This window comes from Pomacea canaliculata, linkage group LG5 (genome assembly GCF_003073045.1).
Source record: "Pomacea canaliculata isolate SZHN2017 linkage group LG5, ASM307304v1, whole genome shotgun sequence".
Classification (NCBI taxonomy): domain Eukaryota; kingdom Metazoa; phylum Mollusca; class Gastropoda; order Architaenioglossa; family Ampullariidae; genus Pomacea; species Pomacea canaliculata.
Window position 1 is genome coordinate 10,581,239 of NC_037594.1, and position 27,474 is coordinate 10,608,712.

At 37.2% G+C, this 27,474-nt stretch overlaps 3 protein-coding genes across 5 annotated transcripts; all 3 read left to right on the plus strand.

The window, feature by feature from the left end:
- Positions 1 to 3: 3 nt before the first annotated feature.
- On the plus strand, positions 4 to 8,376 carry LOC112564657 (U4/U6.U5 small nuclear ribonucleoprotein 27 kDa protein-like). Its single transcript, XM_025239621.1, has 8 exons — positions 4 to 93; positions 753 to 791; positions 3,639 to 3,735; positions 4,209 to 4,241; positions 5,613 to 5,677; positions 6,640 to 6,719; positions 7,147 to 7,208; positions 7,529 to 8,376. The coding sequence occupies exons 1-8, from the start codon at positions 51 to 53 to the stop codon at positions 7,581 to 7,583; spliced, it is 474 nt and encodes a 157-aa protein (XP_025095406.1). The 5' UTR covers positions 4 to 50; the 3' UTR covers positions 7,584 to 8,376.
- Positions 8,377 to 9,105: 729 nt separating this feature from the next.
- Positions 9,106 to 26,241, plus strand: LOC112564653. 3 transcript variants are annotated; one of them, XM_025239613.1, is made up of 8 exons: positions 9,106 to 10,132; positions 10,861 to 10,934; positions 13,261 to 13,343; positions 15,847 to 15,905; positions 16,602 to 16,843; positions 21,949 to 22,022; positions 22,641 to 22,761; positions 23,898 to 24,082. In XM_025239613.1, the coding sequence occupies exons 1-8, from the start codon at positions 9,147 to 9,149 to the stop codon at positions 23,945 to 23,947; spliced, it is 1,689 nt and encodes a 562-aa protein (XP_025095398.1). In that variant the 5' UTR covers positions 9,106 to 9,146; the 3' UTR covers positions 23,948 to 24,082. The 3 variants fall into 3 exon arrangements, with proteins under 3 accessions (XP_025095398.1, XP_025095395.1, XP_025095397.1); XM_025239610.1 differs by lacking the exon at positions 22,641 to 22,761 and having other exon boundaries at positions 23,898 to 26,241; XM_025239612.1 differs by lacking the exon at positions 22,641 to 22,761 and having other exon boundaries at positions 13,264 to 13,343; positions 23,898 to 26,241.
- Positions 11,922 to 13,246, plus strand: LOC112564655. The gene is made up of 2 exons (XM_025239620.1): positions 11,922 to 12,446; positions 12,845 to 13,246. Exons 1-2 carry the CDS (start codon positions 11,955 to 11,957, stop codon positions 12,989 to 12,991), a joined length of 639 nt encoding a protein of 212 aa, XP_025095405.1. The 5' UTR covers positions 11,922 to 11,954; the 3' UTR covers positions 12,992 to 13,246.
- Positions 26,242 to 27,474: the final 1,233 nt, after the last annotated feature.

Sequence of the window (27,474 nt, forward strand, 5' to 3'; positions counted from 1 at the left end):
TTTGAAGGGAGGTAATTTTCAATCTGTAACATTACGCCGAAGAGCTAAGAATGGCACGTAGTCGAAGTAGGTCCAGGTCTCCAAAACGATCAGGTAGTGTTCTCAAAACACTTTGTCGCTTACGTGCAGTGCTAAGATCAATGTGATTAATCATATTATCAAAAATATACTGTTTCAGCATCTTTTTTAATTCACTCGTACTGAGACTGTAGTGCGGAACAAGACACCTGACAGTCAACAGAAGCGAAAAAACATTATCTGACAAAGATATCAGTCGCTATAGTATTTTTGCTTTTTCAAACTAGCTGTGAACATATTCATGAATAAATAATTAAACTGCTTGGGACAGAGACACCCTTTAATGTGTGTGCAGAAGAATATACCTGGTGAAAAGAAAAATACTGTCAACGAGACTCGATATAGTAGTTTCATATTGTTAATACAGTATTAGTAATATTATTACTGTAATGTTTTGAAAGGGGGGGGGGGGATTTGGAGGCAGCAGTTTTGTTGTCTTCATCTGTTTTCTTCCTTTTTTCTTTCTTTGACCAAGAGCATATAACTGACAACAACTGCATTATAGCCAACAAGGGTGTGGAATTTTAATTACAGCTAGCTCCAGGTGTTAGAAAAGACATGTTATCCCATGACGATAGAATTATGTACAGAAGAAAAAAATTATTTACCTTCATTTTAAGACTATTTTGGTTTTCTTTGAATGGCACATGTGATATTTACTTTTCTCTCAACAGACCGCAGGCGATCAAGATCACGCTCAAGAGAGCGAAAATGTGAGTACAGAGGTATTTGTATGAATGTTTTTAAGAATCATGTACAATTTTATAACAAAAGCTGCAAGAAGAGACATACTTAAAAATCAGTGGCAATATCAAGAATGAAAATATCTGGTAACAAATTTTGTGCTCCTGTACAGTAGGCAGAGAAGCTTTCCAGGCTGGATATCAGTTTGTTCTACACAAAAAGGTTTCGGTACCTTGGGATAGTTTTCAGTAAGTTATATCATCTAAACTCAGCTGGTGGAATGGAGCAGTACAGTTGTGTGTCATCAGCATATGACAGACTGAATGCAAGATGAAAGTGGTTCATGTACAGAATGAACAGAACTGGGCCAAGTACTGAACCTTGGGGACTTCACAAGAAAGTGGAGCAGGGCAAGATGTTTGACCATCAACAAACACAGTTTGCATCCTATTATTGAGATGGGAGTTATACCATGCTAATACAGGTCCAGAAATTCCATAGAAGGTGGGGAGTCTGTGAAGGAGCAGAGAGTGGTCAATAGTGTCAAATGCAGCAGACAGGGGCCAAAATTACATCGCGTCGCGAGGGCACTTAGAGCCATCAAAGGTTCGCCCAGCCTTTATGTGCAGCAAAGGTCGAGTCCCGTGTCAAGTTGCGGGTGCTCTAGCGGGTGATTTCACCTGTAAGCGTAGAGGCGGCCCTCCTCACCTCTAACTTGCATGAGGCTCACTAAAGATGGCTGCGGCATACTTGATGCTGTATGAAGCGGAAAGAAATCTTTGCAGAAACAGATTATTTCACCATGAAACTAATCCTTTCGATTCATGGGATGATTTAATACTCTATCGACGATTAAGATTTCAATGTAATGACATCCTGGAGATCGTCGATGACATACAAATGGACTTAGTAATTACAAATCGGGGGGAGCAGTGTCACACCTACATTGCCAATAAGTCTTGCCCTTCCTTTTTATGCAACGGGTGCCTTTCAGAATGTCTCGGTGTGTGTGTGTGTGCTGATCTAGCAGGCGCCTCCGAGTCATGAGAAATTGAAAAAAAATACAAACCCTCCAGTGACAGTTTTGACACAAGTTACACTATCACTAGCGACAGTCTTTGAAGGCATATCTGCACAAATAATAAAAGGTAGGAAGTACCTGTACACAAATGTTTGATGTAAGAAGGAGCAGTATACACTGATGCTGCTTCTAATACATGTTGTACAATGCATTATTCGAGTCAACATGTATCAGGCTAGTTAGTATATTTGTCCAGTTCGCCATTCTTGGCTTTTTATATGGTGGTATATTATCTTCGTCTCTCTTCCCTTCGATTGCTAACAATGACATAAAAATAGAAATGAGTGGCCTATTTCAGCTGAATTGTAATGGTACAAATTAACAAAGGTATGCACTACCAATGTTGTCATTTTATCTACAGACTAAGGACTTCATACACTATACTGATGAGCGTTTCTCACAAACTCTTGGTTCTTTTCAGTCAATTTAAGACGCTTGCTGGTCACTGTCATTGACACTGATTTTGATGCCGTCTCAAATACTATTTGCCAAAAAAACTTAAAATCACAGAAACATATCAAATGGATTTTAATAGAACATAATACTTTATAATACCATACACACAAAATGCAGTGAATCTCAGGTTTTTCGTCAAGAGCGCGATGTGAAAACTCTTTGTTGAGATAGAAGTCTGAAACTAGACTCTCCGCCAGCAAGTGAGGTTGCTCTAGGTTTCTCCAGATGTTTGTACAGAGTATTTAGTATAAACAGCTTAGCATCATTGACAACTCGTCCAACTCTGTAGGCAAACTGCAGCGTGTCAATATGTGGATCAACAGCAGTCATAACCTCACTTCTTACAATTTTCTCAAGTGATTTCATGATGATTGACATAAGTCTGAAGTCGTTGGGTTGAGTGGGCCTAGTGATTTTAGGGACAGGCACAATGTGCGGAAGTTTCCAAATATCAGGAATGTGACCTAGAATCCACAGTCAGCTTGAATAGATGTTGTAAAACTCCACTAAGTTGTTCAGCACAGTGATGAAGGGTGCGTCCACAGATCCTGTCTGGACCTTGAGCCTTGTTTACATTTACTCACCTCAAGAGATCTTTGACAGACGACTGGGCAATCACTAACCCATGCTCAGGGACTAGAGACTGTTTTAGTTTGGAAACCTCATGAGAGAAGGCATGTTTCTCGAAGCAGGCATAGAAAGAACATATGCCTCCGCTGGTGGAGTTGTTAGTGGTAGTTGGACATCTGTCCATGCAAATGAGATGGCAAAACCCACTGGCATATAAATCACTGTCACTGTCGGACTCTTTCAGCCAAGTCTCGGTGAAAGCAAGGACACGTGTTTCTTTGAACTCCTGCAGGTATCTGACGTGTGCCTTCAGCTCATCGACTTTGTTCCGAATGGACTGAACATTAGAAAGCAGAACAGAAGGTAGAGGTGGAGATTTATGCCTATTTCCTCAACCGGTGCTGAACTCCTCTCCTTCCTCTCTTTCGCTTCTTCTTCTTCTGATGGACAGCCAAGTCATTGAGGTAAGATATCAGTTGGAAAATTGGAAATGTCAAGGTGGAGAGTAGCCGAAGACGGGAAAAGTTCGAGAAGGTGCTCACGACTGTACCACATAACAGAGGCCACATAATATGTGTGTGCTGACACTTGTGATTTTTGTATCTGTTGGTTCATTGTAGTCTTTTGTGCACAGTACGTTTAGCTTGCCTCTTTTTGTTATTTTTATATATTGAGGTTGAGAAAGTCAATAGAGTTAAGAAGCTTTAATGATATCAAACATATCTGTTTTTTAAATATATCCATGTTTTTTTACTTTTAAAATTTGCAGACAGACACAGAAGAAGTAGGTCTCGTTCTCCGGTTATTAGACACAGATCAAGATCACCTGTTCACAGACGATCTCGTTCTCATTCTCCACGACGCAGGTGAAAGATATTTTGCTCTTTTATATGTTTTTGCACCCTAGTAATTTCTGGTGGTCTAGTATAACCTACATAGCTGATACCAACTGCAAAAAGTATTGTGGCAATATTATTTACAAAGAGCAGTTTTTGTCACTCCTCCTCAGGTCACTCCAAGCAGTCTTCTTTGTCAGACATGAACAAGATGCATTGATTTTGATAATGATGCAAAATTCAGTAGGTTAATTAAATGAAAAATTGCCTAAGGATTTAAAAGTACTTCCCTAATGCATAATAATAGGAAGTTTGGAGTCTGATGTAAACCATCATGAGGTGGGTGGTCTCTATCTGCCAGAGAGCGTATGATTTTCTTCCCGCCAAAAGTTTAGACATATTTCCACAATCAAGCAGGTGACCAAATTTTTCTTTTATTGTTAAATTAAAAGTTCTTTTTCTTACCAATGAGTTTTTCTCATCAAGTTTTTCTTTGCACACAGGTCACAGTCTCCACGGAGAAGGTCACGGGAAAGGTTAGTAAGGGATCTAGAAATGTTATTATATGCATTGTTTTGAAGTGGTAATGAGTGCTGCTCCATTGCATAGGGGAAAGATCAGAAATTTATGGCCTTCAGTTAATTATAGTCTATTTAAAACTAGCAGTTGTACACAGATTGCCATGATGATGTCCTTTACACTGATATGTTGGTGCATGGTGCTCTCAAGGACTAGTTCATACTGCACTGGGTGTAGGTACTCGAACTTGACTTAAGACCATTTCAGCCATTGTCCTTTTTACAGGGTGACTATTTAAAAAAGCCATCCTCTCACTCATCCAATCACCTATCCATTCATGCACCTCTCATCTCAATCTATATCCACCCATTGTGTAGCTGTCCTCTCACTCATCCTATTACCTATCCATTTATACCTCTCATCCCTATCCTAGATATGTACATATATACTGTCTGTATGCCCACGCTATGACTGCTCCCTAATACTGATATGATTCAAAACACATTTCACATGCAGAGTAACATCAGCATACATAGACAGGGGGTATCAATCATACTTCACATAAAATATGTTTACTTGTCTCCCTTCTTACCTTTGTAGATAAACCATGCTAGTTGTCTTGTTCTTCTTACTTCTACAGTATTCTTCCTACAGGGTCTAGGTAAAGATGATGTGCTCTATTTCTTGTAAGAGGAAGATAAAGGTTTTGATGATGTCAGCTGCTATAATACTTCTCTTTCTCTCATACTCTGTCATTGTGTCCTTGAATTACTTCTGAATTATTGCAATATTGTCTGTCATGTGCACCATTATGTAACTACTCCATCTCCACATTGTTTACAGTCCCTATATCCCTTTACATCTTTATCCATTGCATTAAGTTCTACTCTTGTACTCCATCCTTTTTATCCTTTTTTATATTTATGTACTGTGCTTATACATATTTCACCATCCATTGTCTGTTATCTAATGTTCAGATGTTCCTTTTTATCAATACTGGTCAGCACAGAAAGTGCGACCTATCTTGGTTGCGATGCTGTGCGATACAAATGCACAAATTATTATTATCATCATAAGGTACAGTTGAAAATTATGTATTAAAATTTGAACAAGAAAGTATCATTTTAAAAAGTTCAAACCTTGAGTAACATCTTATAAGAGGCAAACTAAAGTATAAATTAAAAATGGGGAGCAGAATATGCAAACCAAACATAATGTACAGTCCTTCCTCAGACAAAAGGAAGTTTCCTGCAAAATATGTTCATGATTGGACAATTATGATAGATTTCAAAGCTACCAGCCAGAACCATACACACCCAGTGTATTCTTCTTTTTTTAAACGATAAAATATTTCATTGAAAATTTTGTTAAATGTATTTCTGTCACAGAGAAGTAGGAAAGCCTAGTCAAGTGGAAAAGAAACCCCCAGCAATAGAAAAACCAAAAATAGATGGTAAGCAATCGCAATTTTTTATTGCTTTTTAATAAGGCAACAGAAACTGTTCATAGTTGAAAAATAGCTTTACATTTTGTTGGTAGGTTCAGGTTTATTGGATACTTGTTAGGTACCGTCAGGTATATTTATTATTTGCTTCCCCCCATCCCCACCCCCACACACACACACTTTTTTTTTTTTTTAAGTTTATGTTATGACTTTGTGACTCAAATTATTTTAAGCACAAATCTAATTGTGTGACACCCCTCCTCCATGAGCTGCATTTATTACCTGTACATGCACACACCTAGATAGCCTCATTCTGCTGCTGTTGTCTCCACAGCCTTGTTCCAGGATATCTAAGTTGCAAACACCAAATCAAGCCAGTCAGTCTCTCCATTTATGCGGACCTCCTGCATGTGCCATATACAAGATAGAATAAATTTAGCTGCTTCTCTTTCTGTGGGCCCAGTGTCTGGAATTCTTTGCCACCTTCACTTTGTACAAGTATCATGTTAGGTACTTTTAAATCTGGCCTTAAGAGCCCTGAATACTTCAAGTAGTGGCTTTCTCGTCGTACTTGCCACTCCTTGTGTGCATGTGTGTCTGTTTTGTGTTAAGTTCATTGAGCTTGCTGGTGGTAGGGAAATGCACAGTAAAAGTGCTTTTATTATTAAACAAAAACACAGACCTGAACAGTTTGTTTTTGTTTGTTTGTAGGTTGTTGTTTTTGGTTTTTTTTTCAAATGTCGCCACATAAATATGTACTCAAATACACATTTAGCCAGTGCAATGATGATATTATAAAGTGTATTTCCTCACCATGCAACAGTCTTGATGGGCTGTACAATGCAAAAGTAATAACCACTGTAATACACAAGTTCGCTCATATTTTTAGTAGTACAATCTTAGATGTAGAACAGTGCAAAAAAAAAAAAAAAAAGCAGAATATTCTAATAATGATGCCTTTACACTTTCAGAATCACAGTTAGTGGGACTGAGTGAGGAAGACCGAGAAATGATAACATTGATGGGTTTTGCCAATTTTGAGACAACGAAGGTAAAGAGCACATTTTTTTCATACATTAGCTAATAGTCGTAATATTGTCTCCACTAGTCAGTCACAACATTGCTTTGATTTTGGGTTGAGCTGACAAAATGTATTGCCTGTTCAGTGCGGGGAGGTGGGGAGGGAATAGTACTTAGATTTGGAGATAGCTATTGAAATGAGGTGATACTTTCCTGTGTATTTAACAAAGGTGCTATGTTGGCCACCTTTCATCAGCATCATCAATATCCATAAGTTGTGCTGCTTTCAATCTCAACATTGTGAGCCTTATAACCTACAAAATGTTGTTCCCCAATCACATTTCTATATTATTCTCTCTTTCTCTCTCTAATATTTCAACTAATATATATTTGGTGGATAAATATTGTGGACAGTTGAAGCATTCCAGTATTTATAGTCTGAAATGTTGGTATTTTAGGGGAAGAAGGTTGATGGGAATGATATGTATGCTGCAAACATTCAGCGCAAAAGACGGTACAGGTGAGTGGCACAAGTTTTCAGATGAAATGTATCTTTGAAATGATAAAGGAGAAGTTTTCCTTATGCATGGTCGACCACTTAAAAGTAGCCTGCATTGTCTGACCATATCATAGGAGATGTGATGCTTTTAAGTGGCGTACACTATGTAATAACAATTATTAAGATGTTTGTCATTTTAGAAGCCTTTTAGACCACAACATAACATTGTAAATATTACTTATATGCATTAAGATTTTAGTAAACGCTGAAGGGTTGCACATAATTGTATGAAAACAACCTGTGTGAACTGCTTATAATGAACACAAAATTTTTGTCTGCAGACAGTATATGAACAGGCGAGGAGGCTTCAACAGACCACTGGATTTCATTGCTTGATCTCTTGTAATAAATTTCCTATGACTGTTCAATTTCAAATGCTTTTTGGTTACCATCTGAATTTTCGTAGGTTTTCAGAATACATTTTAACATCATAAATGTAATAATGTGAAGCATTGAGTGATACCAATAAATTTTGATTTACTTTATGACATTGTGTTTTATAACCCAGATATTTTTATTTAAAAGTCTGAGCTTCATTTTTACTTCTAGACGCATTATACTGTAAGATCATCTGCCTCAAAACCTCACTGGTGTCAACATCATATTCAATATTTGTCTCATCTGAGCATGACCACACTCCAGAGCCAAGCAGATGGTGCTAGTATTTTACTAGTAAAGTTTACTCTTTAAGTAATAATAATAGGTTTGTATGCATGTTTTATTGCATGAATTCATGTTAGTCTGATTCTGTTTGTCACATAACTGTTCCACAAAATCAATTCTTAAATGCTGAGTATATTATTCCATTCGATCATGAACTTGTATTACTGGACTGCTGGCAGACGATTTTCTTTCCAGTTAACTACTATAACAAGGCAGATTTGTACAAAGCTTCGGGTTTATTTACATACATGATTAAGGCTCGCCGAGACCAACAGCGGAGAACTTCGCAAGAGGCTAAGCGTTGGTCTCGGCAGACAGCAATCCACCTATACACGTCCGTGATTCGATACAAGAGCTACACACTGTCAGATGCGATGTGCTACATGAAGAAAAAAAAAAAAAAGCAGGCAGATAATTGTTACCATGGATGATCCATTGTTCCCAATAAACATGTGCTCCCAGCTTTCATATTGGCTATAGCTTTCAAGCAGATGAAAGAACTATGACAAATGATAAAAGTATGGCATAAAAAGAAATTCAGTTTTACGTTTGACCCTCACTACATAATGCAGTCGAAGCAGTTTTCGCAACAAGCTAGTGATAGGAAGTAAATTTTAATAACTTGTGAGTAATTTTGTGCTTGATCATTTTTCAAACAATTTCTTATTTGAGGTCCGTGCATGAAATGTGTTTATTTGCATATAAAATTCAAGAAATTGGTTAAGACCTGTACAAACATATAACAGAGTCTGAAATACGAAACAATAGCAATAAAGTTGAGGAGGTTAGAACAAAAATGAGGATTGAATCATCGAAAAATGAAGCTTATGTTAACTGATACATAAAAAAATCTGCTAATCACATATATTAAAAAATAAAATGAAATTCATACAGTCCACATTATATAAATGATTTTGTGAAGACATTTTCGCCAGGAAGAATACATGTGAATTAAGAGTGGGTGTGGTGCATTTTAGAGATTAAAGCGTCTGCTTTTTCGCCTGTTTGCGTACTGGGTTCGGCTGTAGCCGAAAATAAACAAGACGAAAGTTAAATAAAAGATCAGTGTATCGTGCACATATGAAACGCATAAATTAAAATATTTTCCATTTCTGCTTAGCTTCTTGAAAACAGCATTTTTTTTCCGCCTCTGCTAAAGGTCATCTCCAAGAACGCCGTCGAGCGATTACCTCCCCTACCGGAAAAAATAGTATCGGTTATTGTGTAAAAAAGAAAATGGCAAATTTCTCAGCAGGCAGCATGATGAACCAATATTACCAGTCAGCGGGGACATTAAGTAACATGTACGATACAAGCCATGGAACATGGCAACAAGGAGTGGGAACACCAACAACGAACACACAAAGTCAACAAAATCAATCGTCGCAAAGTCAGTTAGACCTCTACACTGCAGGTAGTGGAGGAAACGCTGGAAGCAGTGCCAGTGGATACGGTTACACGACCCAAACGTCCTACGGTCAGCAGGACTATGTCAGTGGTGCCTTCGACAGTAATATTAGCATGGGCATGGGTAGCACCACTTTGAATACAAATCATTCAAACAATCCTATAAACTTCGGGAATACTGTGGGAGGAAGCGGAAATTTTAGTAACGTTGGAAATAATACAGGACAGGCAGGTGGAAACTTCAATAACAACACGAGTGGAGGTTTTGCAGGTAGTAATAGTGCGAGTGGACACTACGGTAGCTTTGGCAACAATAGTAACATGGGGCATTTTTTTCAAGGAGATATGTGTGGTAATTATGGTACAGCCCTTGGAAACAGTATGCTGGGACTTGTTGGTCAGAATCTCTATCAGGGAAGTGTGAATTGGGATGGAGATGGTGGATACTATGCTGCACCCATGGACAACTTTCAGGCATTTGAGAAGAAAGAGCCAGGATTTAGAGGGAAAAAATGGGTTGGAAAAGATAGGCAAGACTTTTATGGAGAAAGGTTTTCACATCAGAACTATTTAGGATACACGTGGGGTGGTACAGAAGATGGAGATGGAAAAAGAGGAAAAAACAGAAAAACAGCAGGACTGCAGTCTGGAGTGAGATTCAATGTAAATAATGAGAAGGTGGTGGATGTGGAGATACCATTACAAACTTTTAGCAGGTGGGGACATCTGAGGAAATATTTCCACAAGAGGGATACAGACGTGGCACGGCATATTATGGAAATTCATGATATGTTTTGTGAAGAATGCTATGACAGGTAATTGTGTGTGAGAAAGAGAAAGAAAGAAGCTTTTTCCCTCTGTAACATGCAAGAAAACACTAGTAAAAATTAAACAATCTTTTTAGGTGAAGACAAACAGGTCACTTAGATTACAAAGAAGTAACATGCCATGATCAGCATTGTGCACATAGAAAATATTAAAAGTGCAAGAATGTTCTGAGTGCTTCTCAAAACAGACACTGCATATAAGGAGTTTCAGTTGGCTAACGAAGAAAATATAAATGGAAGTATCTTGTTTCATGTGAAATCAACTGTTGAGAAAGATTTGAATTGAACTGCTAGCCTTAAAAGATGAAAGTTGAGCTAAGCTAGTTTTTAAAAAAAAAGAAAAAAAACAACCTCCAAAACCCCCAAAATCTTTAATTTGAATTCACCCATTAAGCATCAAAGCCTACCACTTTGGTCATCATATTTATATCAAACTTAAAAATTAAAAAAAATTATGCATCATATTTTAAACTTTAGGATTGTTTTTTTTTACATTTGAAGCAGATAACATTTGTTGTCTTTGTATTGAAGACAAACTCAAAACCACATCATTTCATAACAGTGCTTGTTTGGGGAGTGGGTGGGATGGGTGGGGATTAGGAGAATGGGGTTGAAATAGTCTCACATTAACCATACATTAATTCACAATCAATACGATAGCATAAACACATTTCTTCATTTTTTTTTTATATGTACTAAAAATAATAATTTTGCAGAGATGAAAAGAAAAAGCAACAAAAAGAAGAAAAGAAACAGGTACAAGAAAAAGGAGAAAATAGTGAGGAAACAGGTATGAGTTGTGCCTGGATTTGCAGTGTGCATTTGTGCTTTTACATTTGGAGGATCGTAGTTTATTGCATTACAGATACTAGATGTGGTAGGTCACACTATTTACCTCATGAATTTAGCCAAATCACTGTGATACTAAGCTATGTCCCCAGTCCAGACTTCAACCTCGCAGCTGAGCACATTGCGGACACATATAATTGAGTGGCAACTAGATTAGTAGACCAGTCACTATTTTTGCTGAGTGATTTCAACCGCTGTGATGTCAGTAAGCTGCTTCCTTGTTTCCATCAATACTTGACATGCCCCACCTGCCTCGACAGAACCCTTGACAGGTTTTTTGGTAATGTGCTGGATTCTTATGTTTCAAAGTGCTGCCTAGCGCTTGGCAGATCACACCACAACATTGTTCATCTGCAACCCATATATAGACAGCTCCTTAAGCTCGAAAAGCCAACAACACACTGTATTAGGACCTGGACATCCGCAGCAGCTGAGATGCTTAGAGGCTGCCTTGAGGCCACCAACTGGGATTTGTTCTTCACTAGCTGTGGAGCCAACCTGGACTGTCTGGCAGACACAATCGCCTGTTACATCACCTCCTGTGAAGAGTCTGTCATCTCTACTTAGCAGATCTACAGCTACCCAAATAATAAACTATGGCTGGGTAAAGAGCTGAAACACTGTCTCAATGAAAAGAAGATAGCTTTTATACAGGGAGACAAACAGAAAGTGAAAGAAAAAGGGAAGGAGTTCAGGGTTAAGGCAAAAAACCATTTAAGATAGAATAAAGACAGAAGGTAGAAAACACTTAATGAGGGCAACGCAAGGGAGGCATGGAAGGGACTGAACAGCATGATGGGTAGAGAACAAAAGAAATAAAGAGTAAAGTGTGCTGACCCACTCACGTTTGCTAATGAGCTCAACACTTTCTATGCGCAGTTTAATGTGAGAGACTTCAGCAAGGAAGTATATAATGTCTGCTCTTCACTGTCGGCAGCCACTGTCATAATCTGTGAGGGACATGTCACCAGAACTCTCTCTTGTTCATCTGCGTAAACCTCCTGGATTTGACAACGTGAGAAGCAAGGTACTCGAAGAGTGTGCTAGTCAGCTAGGTGGTGTCTTTACCAGACTTTTCCAGCTTTCCCTGGACTCTCACATTGTCCCCCGTTTATGGTGCAAGTCAGCAATAATGCCATTGCCAAAGAAGCCTAATTCTACGAACATGAAAGATTTTCACCATGTGGCTGTCATGTCTGTTGTGGCCAAGTGTTTGGAGAAGGTTGTGGGTACTTTGATAATCTCCACTGTGGCTGATCGGGTGGATCCTCTGCAGTTTGCCTACAAGCCACCTAGTGGGGTGTCTGATGCTAATTTCATTCTTTTAGATGCTATCCTACAACACTTGGATGCCTCAGGCACCTATGTTTGGGTCCTGTTTATGGATTTTTCAAGTACCTTAAACACAGTCCAGCCACACCTTCTTGTAAAGCGCCTACTAGACATGGATGTAAACACCAGTCTAGTTTTATGTATATGATCATTCCTGAAAGACCGACCACAGAGAGTGGGTCTCAGAGTTCCACCAACAGGTACTGTAAGGTTGGGCTCATCTGAAAAGATGAATTTGTCAATGAATGGAATGATTCTGTCAAATGGGCTGATCCTCAACACAGGTACTCCTCAGGTGTTTTTCCCCGTCCTATTCTCTGCTACGTTTAAGTACCTTGGTACAGTGATAGACAGAAGGCTCTCCTTTAGTGATGACGTTTACCAAGTGTACAAAGAGGTCCAACAAAGTCTACACCTTTTGAAAAAAATCTGCAGCTTAAACATCAGCTCTGGAGTACTGGAGAATCTTTACAGGTCCCTTGTTGAAAGCATCTTCATATTTAACATCGCTGCCTCGTATGGTCACCTCCATGTCAAAGACCAAACACACTCTCTCCATCCCAACTTTCAGCTGTTGTCCTTAGGCAGGGAATACCGAGTGTCATGTGCGCAGAAAATCGCCTGCCAGGGGTCCTTCTTGCTAGCAGCAATCACCATCCTAGATAAAAGGCACAAGCAGTCATAGGCCTATGACCTTTTTAGGACAAATTACATCATCTAGTTCAGGAAATTTTCTTCGCAGTGAAGCCAGCAGATATTAGTTATTACACTACCTTTAGTTAAAACCTGAGGTAGGGTGAAAATGTATGCTACATCATAAGTATAATAGGAAACCAAAGTAAAACGTAATTTGCCAGCTGTTGCTAGTACACTTGTGCATTTTACTTTCTTGTTTTTATGGATTTCTAATTTTTTTATGTTGTCCTCATTTCTAGCAGAAGAAAAGACAGAAGAGACGACTGAAGAGGAAGTAGAAATTCGAAGAATAATGGGTTTCAGCAGTTTCAATACAACCAAGGTATATAAATGTTTATAATTAATTTAGTGTGTGTGTGTGTGCAATTGCACATACTTGTATGCAGGTGTGATTCAGAAGGTTTATGAGGGATTGAGCAGAGATCTGTTTCACATTTTGGTTTATAGATTACATTTTCTGATTGTCATAAAGTCTTGCAACCTGATTGAATATTTTTTAAACATACTGGATAAAAATCTGCTACCCTTCACAAAAATATATTTATTTGCAGAGTTGATTAAATTAGTATTGCATCATCAGTATCATATTTCAGATAATAATTATTGTCATAGTTATAGAAATTTGAAAGATTTGCAAGTTTACCTTTTTATCTTTGAATTGGGAATTAAGATTGTCACTTTTTATATCACAATTTAAGGTTAACAAAATTTTGTAATGTCTTATTCCATTAAGAATGTAAAGTGTCACTTTAAAGTTATAGTATCTGTTCATATCTTAAGAGTAGAAATCTGAATAACCAGCAGCTCTACTTCTTAAGAAAGAGTAAGAGAGAATTTCTTACAAGGAACACAAAACAAAATAATTCAAATGAAATGTGGTTGCCACACTGGTGGGTCCCCACGAAACTTTTCTTGCCACTCTCAAGTGGCAAAAACTGGTTTGGTTTGGTCATGTGGCTTGGCATAACAGCTTTCCAAAAGCAGCCCTATAAGGGTATGTGGAAAGAGGACGACTTCATGGTAAATAAAGAAAAAATTGACTTGGAAACATCAGAGTGGTCAGGCTGTCAGACCGGAGACCTACTTAAATGATGCCAAAATTGGCTTGTTTTTTGCTTGTCAACTTTGCTAGCCAGCCTACATCTCATCAGTCCAGTTCTCTTCTCCCCGATGACTTGTACTTATTGGTTTCCAACCCCATCCCCGGCCGACTTGCAATTACACGTGTCTAGGGACACATTTGAAAGAGTTGATGATGATGACTGCTATTAACAGCTTGCTGTAGACTTCAGTGCTGCCAATGCTGAAAAAATCACCGTTGATGCTATTGTTTGAAGACCATGTTTCAGGGATTGGTCACTCGAAAGGTCGATGAGCTGCTCTTCTTCTTGCGTGGACAACCCGCTTGTGCTAGGATCAGCCAGAAATGGATTACGAATCCAATCGTATTTAGTCACATCAATTTCAGCGAAATAATGCTGAAACCTTTCTTGCAGTCCGTTTAGATGGGCAATAATTACATTCTTCACCTGATCAAGATTCAAGTTGTCAGCACTTGAAGCGGAGCGAGAGAGATGGTAGAGGAGGGAGATTTGAGAAGTCACTGCATGCCGAGACACAGTGAGCCCCCGCACCACTCGGTTACACACATGTATACCAGTTAAAAACTTTTTTAAAAAATGACCACCACGACCCCTTGTAGGCACGTCGCGACCCCCAGGGGGTCGCGACCCACAGGTTGAGAACCGCTGCCCTAGACTTTTAATCCCCAGACACTTCATCCCCGACACTCAAGAACAATTTTCATATCATATTGTTGAAGAACATTAAATTTACTAGCTTATATGAACTTTAACTAATGTTGTAGATGTTCAAATGACATTAAAGTTAATAGCATGATTTGAATTTGAATTTCAATTAAATTTTTCGCTGACTTCATAATTTTTATAGTTAAGGATTTAGTTTAGGGATTAAGTGTCTGGGGATGAAGTGTCTGGGGATTAAAAGTCTAGGGGATGAAGTGTCGGGGATGAAGTGTCGGGGATGAAGTGTCTGGGGATTAAGTGACTGGGAACCGTTGCTGTTATGATCCTTTTTTTGTGCAGCTGCCAGCTTTAGAAAGGGTGATGCACAAGTATTTAAAGCTGTTCACCTCAAGCTATACTCCATGCAGATCTTTGCTCTGCTATGGCTGCTAGTGTTGACCATGACTTTTTCAGCACTGGTCTCCATCCCATATGTACTTGAATTGTCCATCAGCTTGTATTGAGAACTTGCAATTTTCTATTGCTGCCTGCAATCATGTCAACCCTAAGGGTCTTCCACCCCTTCAGTACAGCTGTCTCAGTCTATCCTCCTAGGACTGGGACACTCAATGAACTTTTTGCTTTGAGACCAGCTTCCATTGTTATTATTATGTATTCTTTTGTTTTGTAGAGCACTTTGAGCAAAATTTTTGATGGTGAGGTAAAGTGCTATATAAATCAACTTTATTTTTATTTGCCAGCTTGGCATGAGGTATTACATATATTTATATCTTATCGATTGGTACAACCCTCACAGCCAGATAGTTCTCTTTGCTAAATCCATTTTCTTAATGTTACGTACAGATAAGCTTATGGCTTTAATTGCAATGATGGGTGCACCCATCTCCTAAAATGATTTCATTTTTGACTTCTTAATGTGCAGCAGTAAAGATGTATATGTTTGAAGGTTTGTCTCAAATTGAAAGTAGCTTGTGAGCTAGGATTTTTGGCATTGATATCCAGTCATTCTAAGCACTAAATAGATGTTCATATATATATATTCAGTATTTTTCTCTGCAGGGTGCAATGGTGGAAGGAAGTAAAATAGAAGGTCATGATGCAGAACTGCAGCTTAATGAGTAGGTTTCGGGTCAATAATTTTATTATGTAACTGTTTCCATAATTGTGGCTTCTCTACTGTTAAGAACACATACACATGAAAGAAAAGTAATGTATGCTATATTCCAATTTACTGTTACAGTTATAAGTAGTTTGTTGACAATTTTTGGTTTTTAAACCCTTTGATAATTTCCAAAATAATGTGAAGTCAACAATAAGAATAATAAATATTATAAGAACAGCATTTATTTGTAAATCACCTTCCCCTTCACCAAAGGTAGGTTAAAGACACTTTTAATACATATATAAAAATACACAAAAACACATGAACACACACTATCGATTGGTTTTAAGTGTGCCTTACAAGTCAACACATGCACTCACAAACATGCACGCACACACGTGTCATGGCAACAGGCGCTTTACTCGCTGCACCACCAATTGCCCCATTCATTCCTTTATCATAAAGTTCAAAGTGATCTAATGTTTAACACTTTTGGAACATTTTTTAATCTTTTGTAGAATAACATTCTAAACCTGAGGATTTTGTTGCTATTGTGTCAAAAGAAAGTGAACAAAGGCTGCATGTTGATCCTAGTTCATAGCTAGACTCAGCTTGACAAAGATGATGCCATTGATAGTTTTAACCTTTAAGTAATCAAAAGTTGAACAAATTTCATAGTGAAACCAATCATCAACTCTACAATATATTTCAGATTAAATACAGGGAGAGCTAATACAGCTGTGCATGTACAGGAAATGGCAGATGCTTTGCTATCAGGAGCAACGCAGTTAGAGAAAGAATCAGAGAAGCCATTTATAGGCCCCATGCAGCCTGTCAATTTTTCTGACATTTCCAAGACTGACTGTGCAGAGGCAGTTGCAAGTTCGGGAGATTCAGAAATGCATCATGAAACGCAAGTAGAGAGTCAAACAGTGCAACCAGGGAAAGAGTCAGGTTTGTGTTCATATTTTGAGCTGATAGTCAAGAATTGTGATTTGCCAGGGCTGTATTTATGCCTTTCCTAGTTTACAAAAATAAAACACTACTATACTATCCCAGTTTGTAGTGGTTGTATGCGATCTTTGCTTTGACCTGGACATTCTTTTTTTGTTTTTCATGGATATTTACAGAGCATATAGCTGTCAAAATCTCTTGACTGGATTTAAAACTAATCCCTTAGAATTAGACATTTAGTTATCATACAAGATTTTATGATGTACAGATATTTTGAAGCACATGTCAGGTTTTGTGCAATTCACTATCCTGATTTCAAATATAAAAAAGATCTTGCTCTGCAATAAGCAGAACACCTTATTACCACAAGAAATGTCTTTCTCAAAAATTTTGATCTCTTGTGTTTACTTAAAATACTTCATTGTTGTAGATATTTATTAATGATATGATACTATACTATTAGGATTCAGCTCAGCGCATTAGCGACAGAATTAATAATAAGTAACGTCAACAATGAGCGAGCAACTACAGCTGTTGGTCTGAAGACGTCTCTGTATAAACAAGATTAGAAATCATTATGCCATTGCTGTGTCAGCCTAGATGGTTGTATAATGTTTGTGCTACATCTAATTTCTTCTGGAACATTCTACTTATCTGTGCACATAATATATAAGCACATCTTCTGGGGTTGTATTAGTGATACAGTCATGTTAGGGAATAGGGATACAGTCGCACTGGTGAATAGTGATAGTCATACTAGTGAATAGTGATGCAGTGAGATATCAACTAACTGAATAAGACAGTGAGATACACCTATAATGGACAAATAGAACAATAATAAAACTGTTAAGTAGTTGTACAACAATATAATGAGTAGCCTAAAGAAAAGGTCGGCTTCTATCCATAGTATCTTTGGTCATCCATTGTCAGAACTTCCCCTGACTGAACTTCCAACTTGTTTGGAAGTTGGATCTCATTTTCTGTCTCTAAAGGACAGCAAGTACACCAGCAGCAAGGACAGTGTTTTCCAAGTTTCTCAGACACTGATAGACCTGTGGACTTCCATCGCAACCACTCAAGAATGTCAAACTCCAAGTGTGCCAGTTAAGGGATGAAGCAGCACAAGCAGCAAATCAAGGCAAGGATACTGTAAAGACAGTGAATTTTATGGGAGCTCTGCATCAGTTGTTTGACATTGCTGCCTGCCAATGTGAGGATCTTGGTACATGCAAATGTGACAGAGACATGAAAGTACTACAGCGAGAGTGTCAGTTTTTCATGGACCAGACAACCACTCGAAAAATGCATCTTGGCAGCAATTGTGAAAAGAAAACAAGCAACGGAATACTGGATAAAACAAAGAGAAGGTAAAGAAAGCAGCAGGAAGAAGGCAAATGGGGACATTTTCACCTTCGCAAGTGTTTGCAGTAGTGCAAGCAAGAGTCAGAGTCGGCTTCATGCAGTAATATTGTGAAAGAGGCTGATGCTGCTACTGATGATGACTGGACAGGAATATGGTACTTTGGATATGGAGTGCCAAACTGGGCAGCTGCAGCCATCAGCACAACACTGGGGGACTATGGCATTAATAGCTTGGAAGACCATATCAATATTGTCGATTATCACAAAGTATGGAGGGCTTGAAGTCAGTTGAGAAGGGCTAGCTATCCTATAAACCAGTGATGCCCAACCTTTTTCGGCCTGCGGGCCATATCCATTTCGGACAGCCGTGTCGCGGGCCATATCCATTTCGGACAGCCGTTTCGCGGGCCACTTCACCGCAAAAATACAAAAAAGGAAAAAAAATAGAGCAGATACTATTTTTTATTAGAAACAAGTTGTACTTACCATTAATTATATAGTAATTAGTGGGATATTTGAAGTTGTTTTCCTGAAACCAACTTCTGAATGTCCGGCCTCATCGTAGAGACACCAAGTCGGAGCACTGAATCGAAATGTTCGTCCATCGAAAAAAAGATTGGGAAACGCCCCTAAGTGGGGATAAATACTTCTTCCTTTTTTTTTTTTTTTTTTTGTTTAAGGTCTTTTATTAATAACATGCCGATTTCCTGCACTGTGGGCAGAAGTTTCGCGGGCCGTAGGTTGTGCATCCCTGCTATAAACAATGACGAGGAAATTATTGCAATATTTTTTTGATGGGCAAAAAGATGTGATGTAAGAGAGAAAAGGGGAAACAAGTGGTATAGTATAAAGAAAACAAAATGATTCGTGAACCTAGAACTTTCTATCTGTGCCATTTAACACTGGAACGAGGCACAGGTTCTACTATTGCTGATAGCATTCACAGTGCAATGGAATAAAGGGGAATTATAAACAAGATCATGGCAGTTAGAGCTAATACCATGGCTGTGAACACTGGGCTCCATGACAGGGCCAATACATCTATTAGAGCTTCACATTGGTCGCCCTTTTCAGTGGTTCATTTGCTCTTTACACTTGAATGAGCTTCCATTCTGCCAGCTCTGCAAAACACTCATTGGTCTAGCTGAAGGACCCACACTGTGGAAAGGACCAACTGGAAATGCATTGGCTAATTGTGTATCATTGCCATTTTCTGCAGAAAGATTTCAACTTACAGTGGAACCTCGGTTAGCGAACGCCTCGGATAGCGAATATTTCGGTTAACGAACAAAAATTTCGTTCAAAGTTTGTCTCGGATAACGAACAAAATTTCGGATAGCGAACAGCCACGTGAACCACACGTGACCGACCAGCATGTCATCATTCGCGCTCGAGACACAGTTACGATCGGTAGTTCCTTATTTATGCGCATCCTTCTTATTTAGTGATTTTTGTGCTTTATTTTAATAAGACAATCCTCAATCATGGCTCCAAAGAAGATTAAGAGCAATTAATAGTAGTGAGGTAATGACAAGGAAGCGGCCAACAAATGAATTGAAAAAGGAAATGATTTCAAAGTATGAAGGTGGCATGCGTCTGTCGGATATGTGATGTATTATTAGCGGAGATTTTTACAAAAGGCAGGAGCAGACACTGGACAAGTTTTTACCTTTAACCTCAAAGCTACAGAAAAGGGAAGTCACCCCCGATGTTATAATGTCACGTGTGCTCATGGAGGGGGAATCCAAGCAGCATAATTCCACCCCTTCCTCCCCACACCTGCTTCCAACCACGCCGTCAAAACGGGAAGTTTTCTGATGTTTAAATGCTTTCGTTAATGTTTTTATATTTAACTCCATTTACATTGCATTATAACAGTTCTCATTAAAACAAAAACCTATATAGCCTGTAACTTTCAACTATTAGCGAGTTATCAGGGGCTGGGAACCAATTAAATCTATTTCCTTTATTTCTTATGGAAAAAATTGTTTCGGATAACGAACATTTCGGATAACGAACAGCTTGCCAGAACGGATTAAGTTCGTTAACCGAGGTTACACTGTATTACCGACAGTGATCCTCATCCAGAAGTCAACATCATTGAGCTTAGTAATGACCAAGCCTACCTGTACAAATTGATCACAGCTATTAGAAATGGAAGCATCAGTGATGATTTATTGTAGGAAAAGCCTGGGCCCTTGTTGATGGCCATATGGCTCACAACTGCTAGCAGGATATATCAGCTGTATCTGGCATCAGTGCAACCAATTAACAAATTGTATTCCCTGACACACTTTATTGTCTGCTATGGACCTACATGGTTTAGCATCAAGTGTCACCCAAGATGGACTGACCGACCAAAGCACTTGCTTCTACAGAGCTTGCAGGAATACAACATGGCCCATAGTGCAATGGAATTTATGCTGGGCCTATCAGGAAAATGTTCTGTGGATACTTGGAGATGAAGTCAGTAGGAAGGCAGCAACATAATAAAGACCACTCGCCAAACAGCTGGTGGGTCTCAACAGCAAATCAGAGAATTTCGACCACCCAAACTAAAGGAGAATGCTCAAATGTTGGAAGACTTACAGTCATCAATGGAGAAACTCACATTGGAATTACATCTCACAAAACATCTCTCAGATGAAGAACTCCAGCAGCTTGTCACTCAGCCTTCATCAGTCAGATATCTAGCTACTCTCAGGGAGTTGAATGCTGTGTCAGGACAGTGAGGCATCAAAATCAATCTATGAGATGGATGCAAGGGATGGTTACATTTGACTTGTCATTAAGTCAAGAGACCTTATGCTGTCATCATAAATGCAACTACTAAGCAAGATTTTCATTTACGGAGTGACTAGAAATGAAAACCGGTGCTTGTACTGTTTATAGTTATTGTCTGACAGTGCAAATGATATCAGAAACTTATCTTTTCTTGCAGTTATTAAATATAGAACTTTTGACAAAAAAGGAAACATTTAGTTTTAAAAAAACATGATTTTACATGATTTTGGGCAGAAAAAATTGCAGATTTCATTGCAGATTTCTTTGCTATACATTTTTTAACTCAGCTGGTTGTACAAAACCCCATAATGCACCTGTTGGTCTGTTACACTTCATTGGATGATGCTACACCCTAATATTCAACCAAATGAAATAGAAGGTATATTTATGAAAAGTTGTAAGAAAAAATACCAGGGGAGTTGTTGACTTAGTAGACAGCTTAGAAAAGTAGTTTGGTGTGTTGGCACATGAAAGAAGATGATAAGATTTTAAAGTTTGCTTGAATTGATAAATAAATGAGTTTGTGAGAGAGCTGAGGTAGGCTTGGTGTTTGGTCATTCCTGTCACTCCTACCACATTTCCACTTTTGTCCTGTTGAATACAGAGCGGTCCGGTGGCGCAACGGTTAGCGCCTGTCACCAATACAGTGAAGGTTGGCTGCCCTGAGTTCATTTCTCGTCTCGGGCACGCTGTTCTTTCTCTGTTTACAGGGCTGGCTGCCTTGCTGTAATATAGCCTCAGTTGCTGGCACGGCGTAAAACACCAATTTCCCCCCCCCCCTCCTGTTGAATACAGCTGTTTCTAGGCTTTCATTACAGTTCTTTGAAATGCCAGCAAGTTTGTTCTGTTGAAAGCTAGTTTTGTTTTTTAAGGGAGTAAGTCTTTATTAGTTATCAAACATTAGTTTTGTTAATTTGAGGTATCAAAAGCAAAATGTATGCCATTTGATGTTATGACAGAAGAAACCAAAGGACTAACTGAAGAAGAAAAAGCAGTCATGAAGAAGTTAGGATGGTCTGTTTTTAACAATAAGGTAAGCAAAAAAGTAAGTAGAAGAAAGAAATAAGATATGACTGACTGGCTGTGTGCTATGACATGGTGTTTTTTCCCCAGTTGGTTTCAGGTATGATAGGAAATGATCTTTTTACTCTGTATGGTAGACAAAGATTTCATAAAAAATGACCAAAAAGTTTAAAATGAAGTTATAAAATAATTTTATGGTTTATGGCATGAAATAAAGAAGTAAAATCTACTTTTAAAAGGATGTTCAGAACTTTAGCTTGTGTGTCATAAAATATGCCCGGGTGGCTCTGGAGAAGGAATGATATCACTATACATGTACATGAAAGAAATATAAATGTACTGTACTACCATTTCATATATTTTGTTTCTTTTCATTCATTTGTAAAAGTATAAAGTAATAATGCATATATATGCTATTGTATTCATAATATGTATTTCTAATTTGTATAAGGATATCAGAATAATGACTTTCCGTCATTTTTCCGTTCCGTTCCCTTCCCCTCTCAGATAGTCCACATTATCATTTTTCCACTGTCACTTCACTATTTGTAAGATATGACAGGGACCAAACAGGAGGGAAAATCTTATCTGCAAGGGCTAAATATAGAGGTATTGTTGAACTTTGCAGAAAGGTGAAGCTAAGAAGAACAATGATGATGTTGATGATGGTGATGATAATGATGATGATGCAAATAATGATGATGATGATGATGATGATGAATCAAAGAAGGAGACTACAGCAACAGAAGGTAATGGTGGCAATGGTGAAAATCATTTCTCAGAATTGTGAGGGATGTGTGTCTCTGCTGTTTTATCAGTTAGAGTACATCATGTGCTTTATTGTGGCACATTTGGTGGTTCCAATTTTTGCCGGTTACCATTTCTTTTACTTGCATACTTGTTCTTTTCCATCTTGAAATTTCATCTCTTATTTTCTTTTCATTTTTCCATCCATTGTTAAAGTATATGTGTGTAATGCAAAGTGATTTTGTAAAATCAAATTGACATTATAAAGCAGTAATGTTTTATATGCTGCTTTTAAAACGTTCTTCTAGGTATTCTCCCCATTAATGATATAGTGGATTAACTTTTTCTACCTAAAGCGGTATAGCTCATAAACATATGATGTATTCATGCAGTGTGCCTATACATAAAAAGGGCAAGCACTAATGCATACATTTGTAGCTGCATGTAAATAAAACAGTGAGCTAAAAGAACTGGATCTGGATTAGTCATTGCATCTTATTAGGAATAACTAAGAGGTGCAAATCATTTATTGCATGTGGAACTAATTAGAAAATGATTGAAATTGTTAAGAGCATTCTCTACCTGCATTAATATGCGGCTGTAATACTTTGCTTTTGAGATCATGTGCCATCTTGATAAAAGGCTCCTTTATTTTCCACTATTTATAATATCAGAACAAGGCAGCCTAGAAAAGCAACATAGTCCAAAAATGTGTCTTCACACTAAATTTTTCAAAAAAAGGAAATGTCTTTGCCTTTCATGCAATAATCACACTCTATTTTTGACAACAGCTTAATGTAGGTTAATTAAAAACATGGCTCATAAATTCACCCCTTTCTATAATTCCATCAGATTAATTTTAATATTTGACAATCAAAGTTTAAGGTATAACTTCATAAATTTAAAGTGCAACTGCCTTATTCTTTTTTGTGTGTGTGTGTACTCATAATGCATGTGTTTTTGCATGTGTGTATTAGAGGAGGTGGGGAGGAAAAAAATAAAACACAAAAATAGTAAGAAAGAAATGTTTTATTTTGAAAATTGTTTGCAGATGGGAAGAACAAATGCTGCTGATGATGATTTGGTTTTAGTTTTGTTTCCTTAAAAATATTATTAACTGATATGTTTATTTAACCAGATTTATCAGGACAGTGGAAGATGCTACCTGGGGAAAACAAGGAGAGCTGATGGGCTGGTTTACCTGGAGAACTGTACCAATGCTTACAACAGTACAGTCACGATTCTTAGGCAGCTGCACAGTGACTGGAGCGCATTAGTTTATGATATCTTTTTCTGCCAGTATAGTACAATCATCAGTCATGTAAATGTCTTATTTGATAAAGCTGTATTTATATCTTTCTTATAATTTTTATAGTTGCATCATGATTTGTTTTTCAATAGAAAAAGAGATTTCTTTTTAATAATAATATGCTGTGAGCTGACAGTGCTGTCTAAAAATGTTGAATTTATTGAAGTCTTTCTACCCATCTGCTTCATACTGAATAGAAATTTATTTTATATAATCAAGTTTATTTATCATCTGATTCCTGAAATTGTGTAAAAACTTTCTTTGCTCGGAAAAAATAGTAGTATTCTCTGTAATCTCTATGTACACTGTCAAAGTGTCATATTTTTGTTTTTTAACATGGTGTCGATGTGAGTTCACAAAGTGTGTCAAATCCACGTTTTGGTAAGTAATTTTGGATAAGACTGTTTTGATGAATTTTGTGTTTTCTGTGAATAGCTTCCAGCTAGATAAACAGTTTTCTTTTACCTCATTGTTACTCTTATTTGTTATATGCTAAAGTTATGAACATTAGTAATAGTTGTTTTGAGAGATCATTTTTCTTTTTGTCTTTTTGAGATTTTTAGTTACATTAAATTAGTGGACGAAGAAGGTAATTGAGCTCCTCTGTACACATGCCATGCCCTGGACATAGTAAACCATTTAAGAGTTCATTATTCTTGTGTCTACTAGGAAGGACTTAATACTGCACATTTTACAAAAATGAAGCATCAACCACAAAGTTGTTACTTCATGCTTAGAGTATAGTATAGCAAATAGATTTAACATAATCTCAACACAGTTAAGACAAACCACTTAAAGCATGATGTGGCATCCACCTCTAAAGTGCATGAAACAGGTTTATTAAAAGTAATTATACACTTCGCGTAGTTTTCATGTCGATTAAAACTGGTATTACATGCTCTTCTCTTAAAGATGCATAAAATATGGAAATCTGTTGCCTATGTCTAATCACGAACTAATATCCCTGGACTGCTGGCAGACGATTTTTTCCAGTTAACTGCTAAAACAGGGCATTAGACGACATAGTTTTCGGTTTATCCACATTCTCTGTTACGGCTCGCCGAGACTAACAGCGGATCACTTTGCGAAAGGCTAAGAGAGAGTCTCAACAGACAGACATCAGTTCATAAATACACGTCCATGGTCTAATTGAATCATGAACTTATATCCATATAACTTATTAAATACACGTTCATGAATTGAATAGATGGTGCTTAAATACCATACATGGGTTTCATTTGCCATTTTTCATTTTTAGAATCTCTGCTGAATCAGATTAAAATTTGTTGTAGTTCTTTGATAAATAGATATCTTTTTGATTAAATTTCAGCACCAAAAAATAAAAAAGTAAATTTTGATGGAATATGTGATGTATCATCACGCGTGGTAAAAAGAGTCCTAGTTTAAAAATACTCTTTTTCCTTTTGTAGTGTTGAGTCACAATAAATATTATATCCAGAAATGTCTTAAGATTGTTCTCGGAAAGCAGGTATTGTTCCTACTGCATTGCAATTAAAATGATCTCAAAAGTTACTGCATGGACTGCATGTTATATGATGCAATTAAAGAAATGGCAAATTGTGGCAACGATATCTACGATAATGTCCCCTTTTTGTTGCATGTTTTGTGGAGGTGTTTATACAGTTTTGTAAGGTACATGAACAAACACATACCACTATAGCCTGTTTGTGATCAGTGAAAACTTGGAACTGTTGACTGATTTAAAAAAAAAAAAATTTTTGCAATGTGGACTTCGAGAGCAAAGCATAAATCTTCTTTTCATGTGCTTGTCTACTTCCAAAACTGAAACTAGACTACATTTTAAAGAACTACTATAAGAAGCAGACAGGAGTGATGGTCTCTTGAATGGTAGAAAATGAAATCGTCATCGTTGATGTTCCTAGTCTTGTTTATCGTAGAAGAACATTTCAAATGACTTGGAACCAACTTTTACTGTCCCTTTTTAGATCTCCAAAGTGTCTGACTTGTTCACTGTTGACTTTCATCTTGAAAGATTTTATTCATAATTTTTTTAATGCTTTGTACTTTCCTTTAAATCTTTGTAAATTTTGATGATATCAAGATGGATCTGTAGCACTTTAGTGTGCATCTTCTTATTACAGTGAGATCTTATGGGACCCAAATAAAAATATAATTTTGTCAGAAATTCAAATGATCTTTTAACATTTAATTTTCTTGGACTTAATTCTCTTTTCTGTGTCCGCTGCCAGAGTACAAGCCTGATTCATAAACATGGAGGTGACTTGAAAATACATTAGTTGATGGCGCAATAAAAATAATAAATGAAATTTTTTTAAAACTCAGATTTAGATATGCTAAAGAAGCATTTATTATTTAAGGCACCGTGTATTTTTATGCAAGTACGAGAAGCAGCTGTTGTGGGACTAAATAAGTGTGTTAAAAGTTTATTTAATTTGTAATCATGCAATAGTTTGTTGATGTTAAGGCTCTGATAAATAATTAAGTTGCTATGGCCAATTAATAATAATGAATGAAAGATTTGTAAAGCACATACACTCCTCAAAAGCATGCTCTAAAACAAGTATGAGACATGGACAGGATACAAGGGCCAGAAGAATAAACAGTACTAACAACAAAAGAAAGACAAATACAGAAAACGCAAAGAGGAACCAAGTAACAAAAACTGAAAACATCATGATTCTAGGAAAGCGACAAATGGAAAATTATTGTTGACCAGGTGAGCATAGCAGTCAGGCTGGAATCTATAGTGTTTGGCTTCACATAATTCTTCAGAGATAGATCGGTAAATATTACATTTGTTTTTATTTTATTACACTATATTTTAAACAAGCAAAATTGTATGTAGCTACTGATAAATTGAATCTGAAAAATAAAATTATTAAGAAAAAGTAACAATAGGTAAAGAAAAGAATCCCTACTAACAAAATTCTGAAGCTTAAAGCTTGGCCAAACTAAACCATGCAATAAGGAAACAAACTAAGCTGTGTAGTGACTATTTTTTTCAACAATAGTTGCTTAATTATACATAAACATGATTTAAAGGCCTATATATACTGTTAAAGTTTTCATAGACTTCGAAAAGTTGGGGATTAGTATTTGGAGCAATTTGAATAGGCATGCTAACAGACACTTTAATGCTATTTTTTAAGGACTGTTCAAATTAATAGAACATTAAGTCTATCGACAATAATGGCATTAATCATGTTACAGTTATTTTTTTCAAGTGTTGTAATCCAGTGAAAAGTGCTGATTTTTACCAGGATTAATATAGTGCATACATTTTCAAAATTGAAATCTTTATTGTTCCATATATATCTATGAAATGTAAAGAATGAAAGTTGCTTAAATGTTTTCTTTTGTTTATAGTCATAAGTTTCTGGTTTAATTTAGTATTTATATGTAG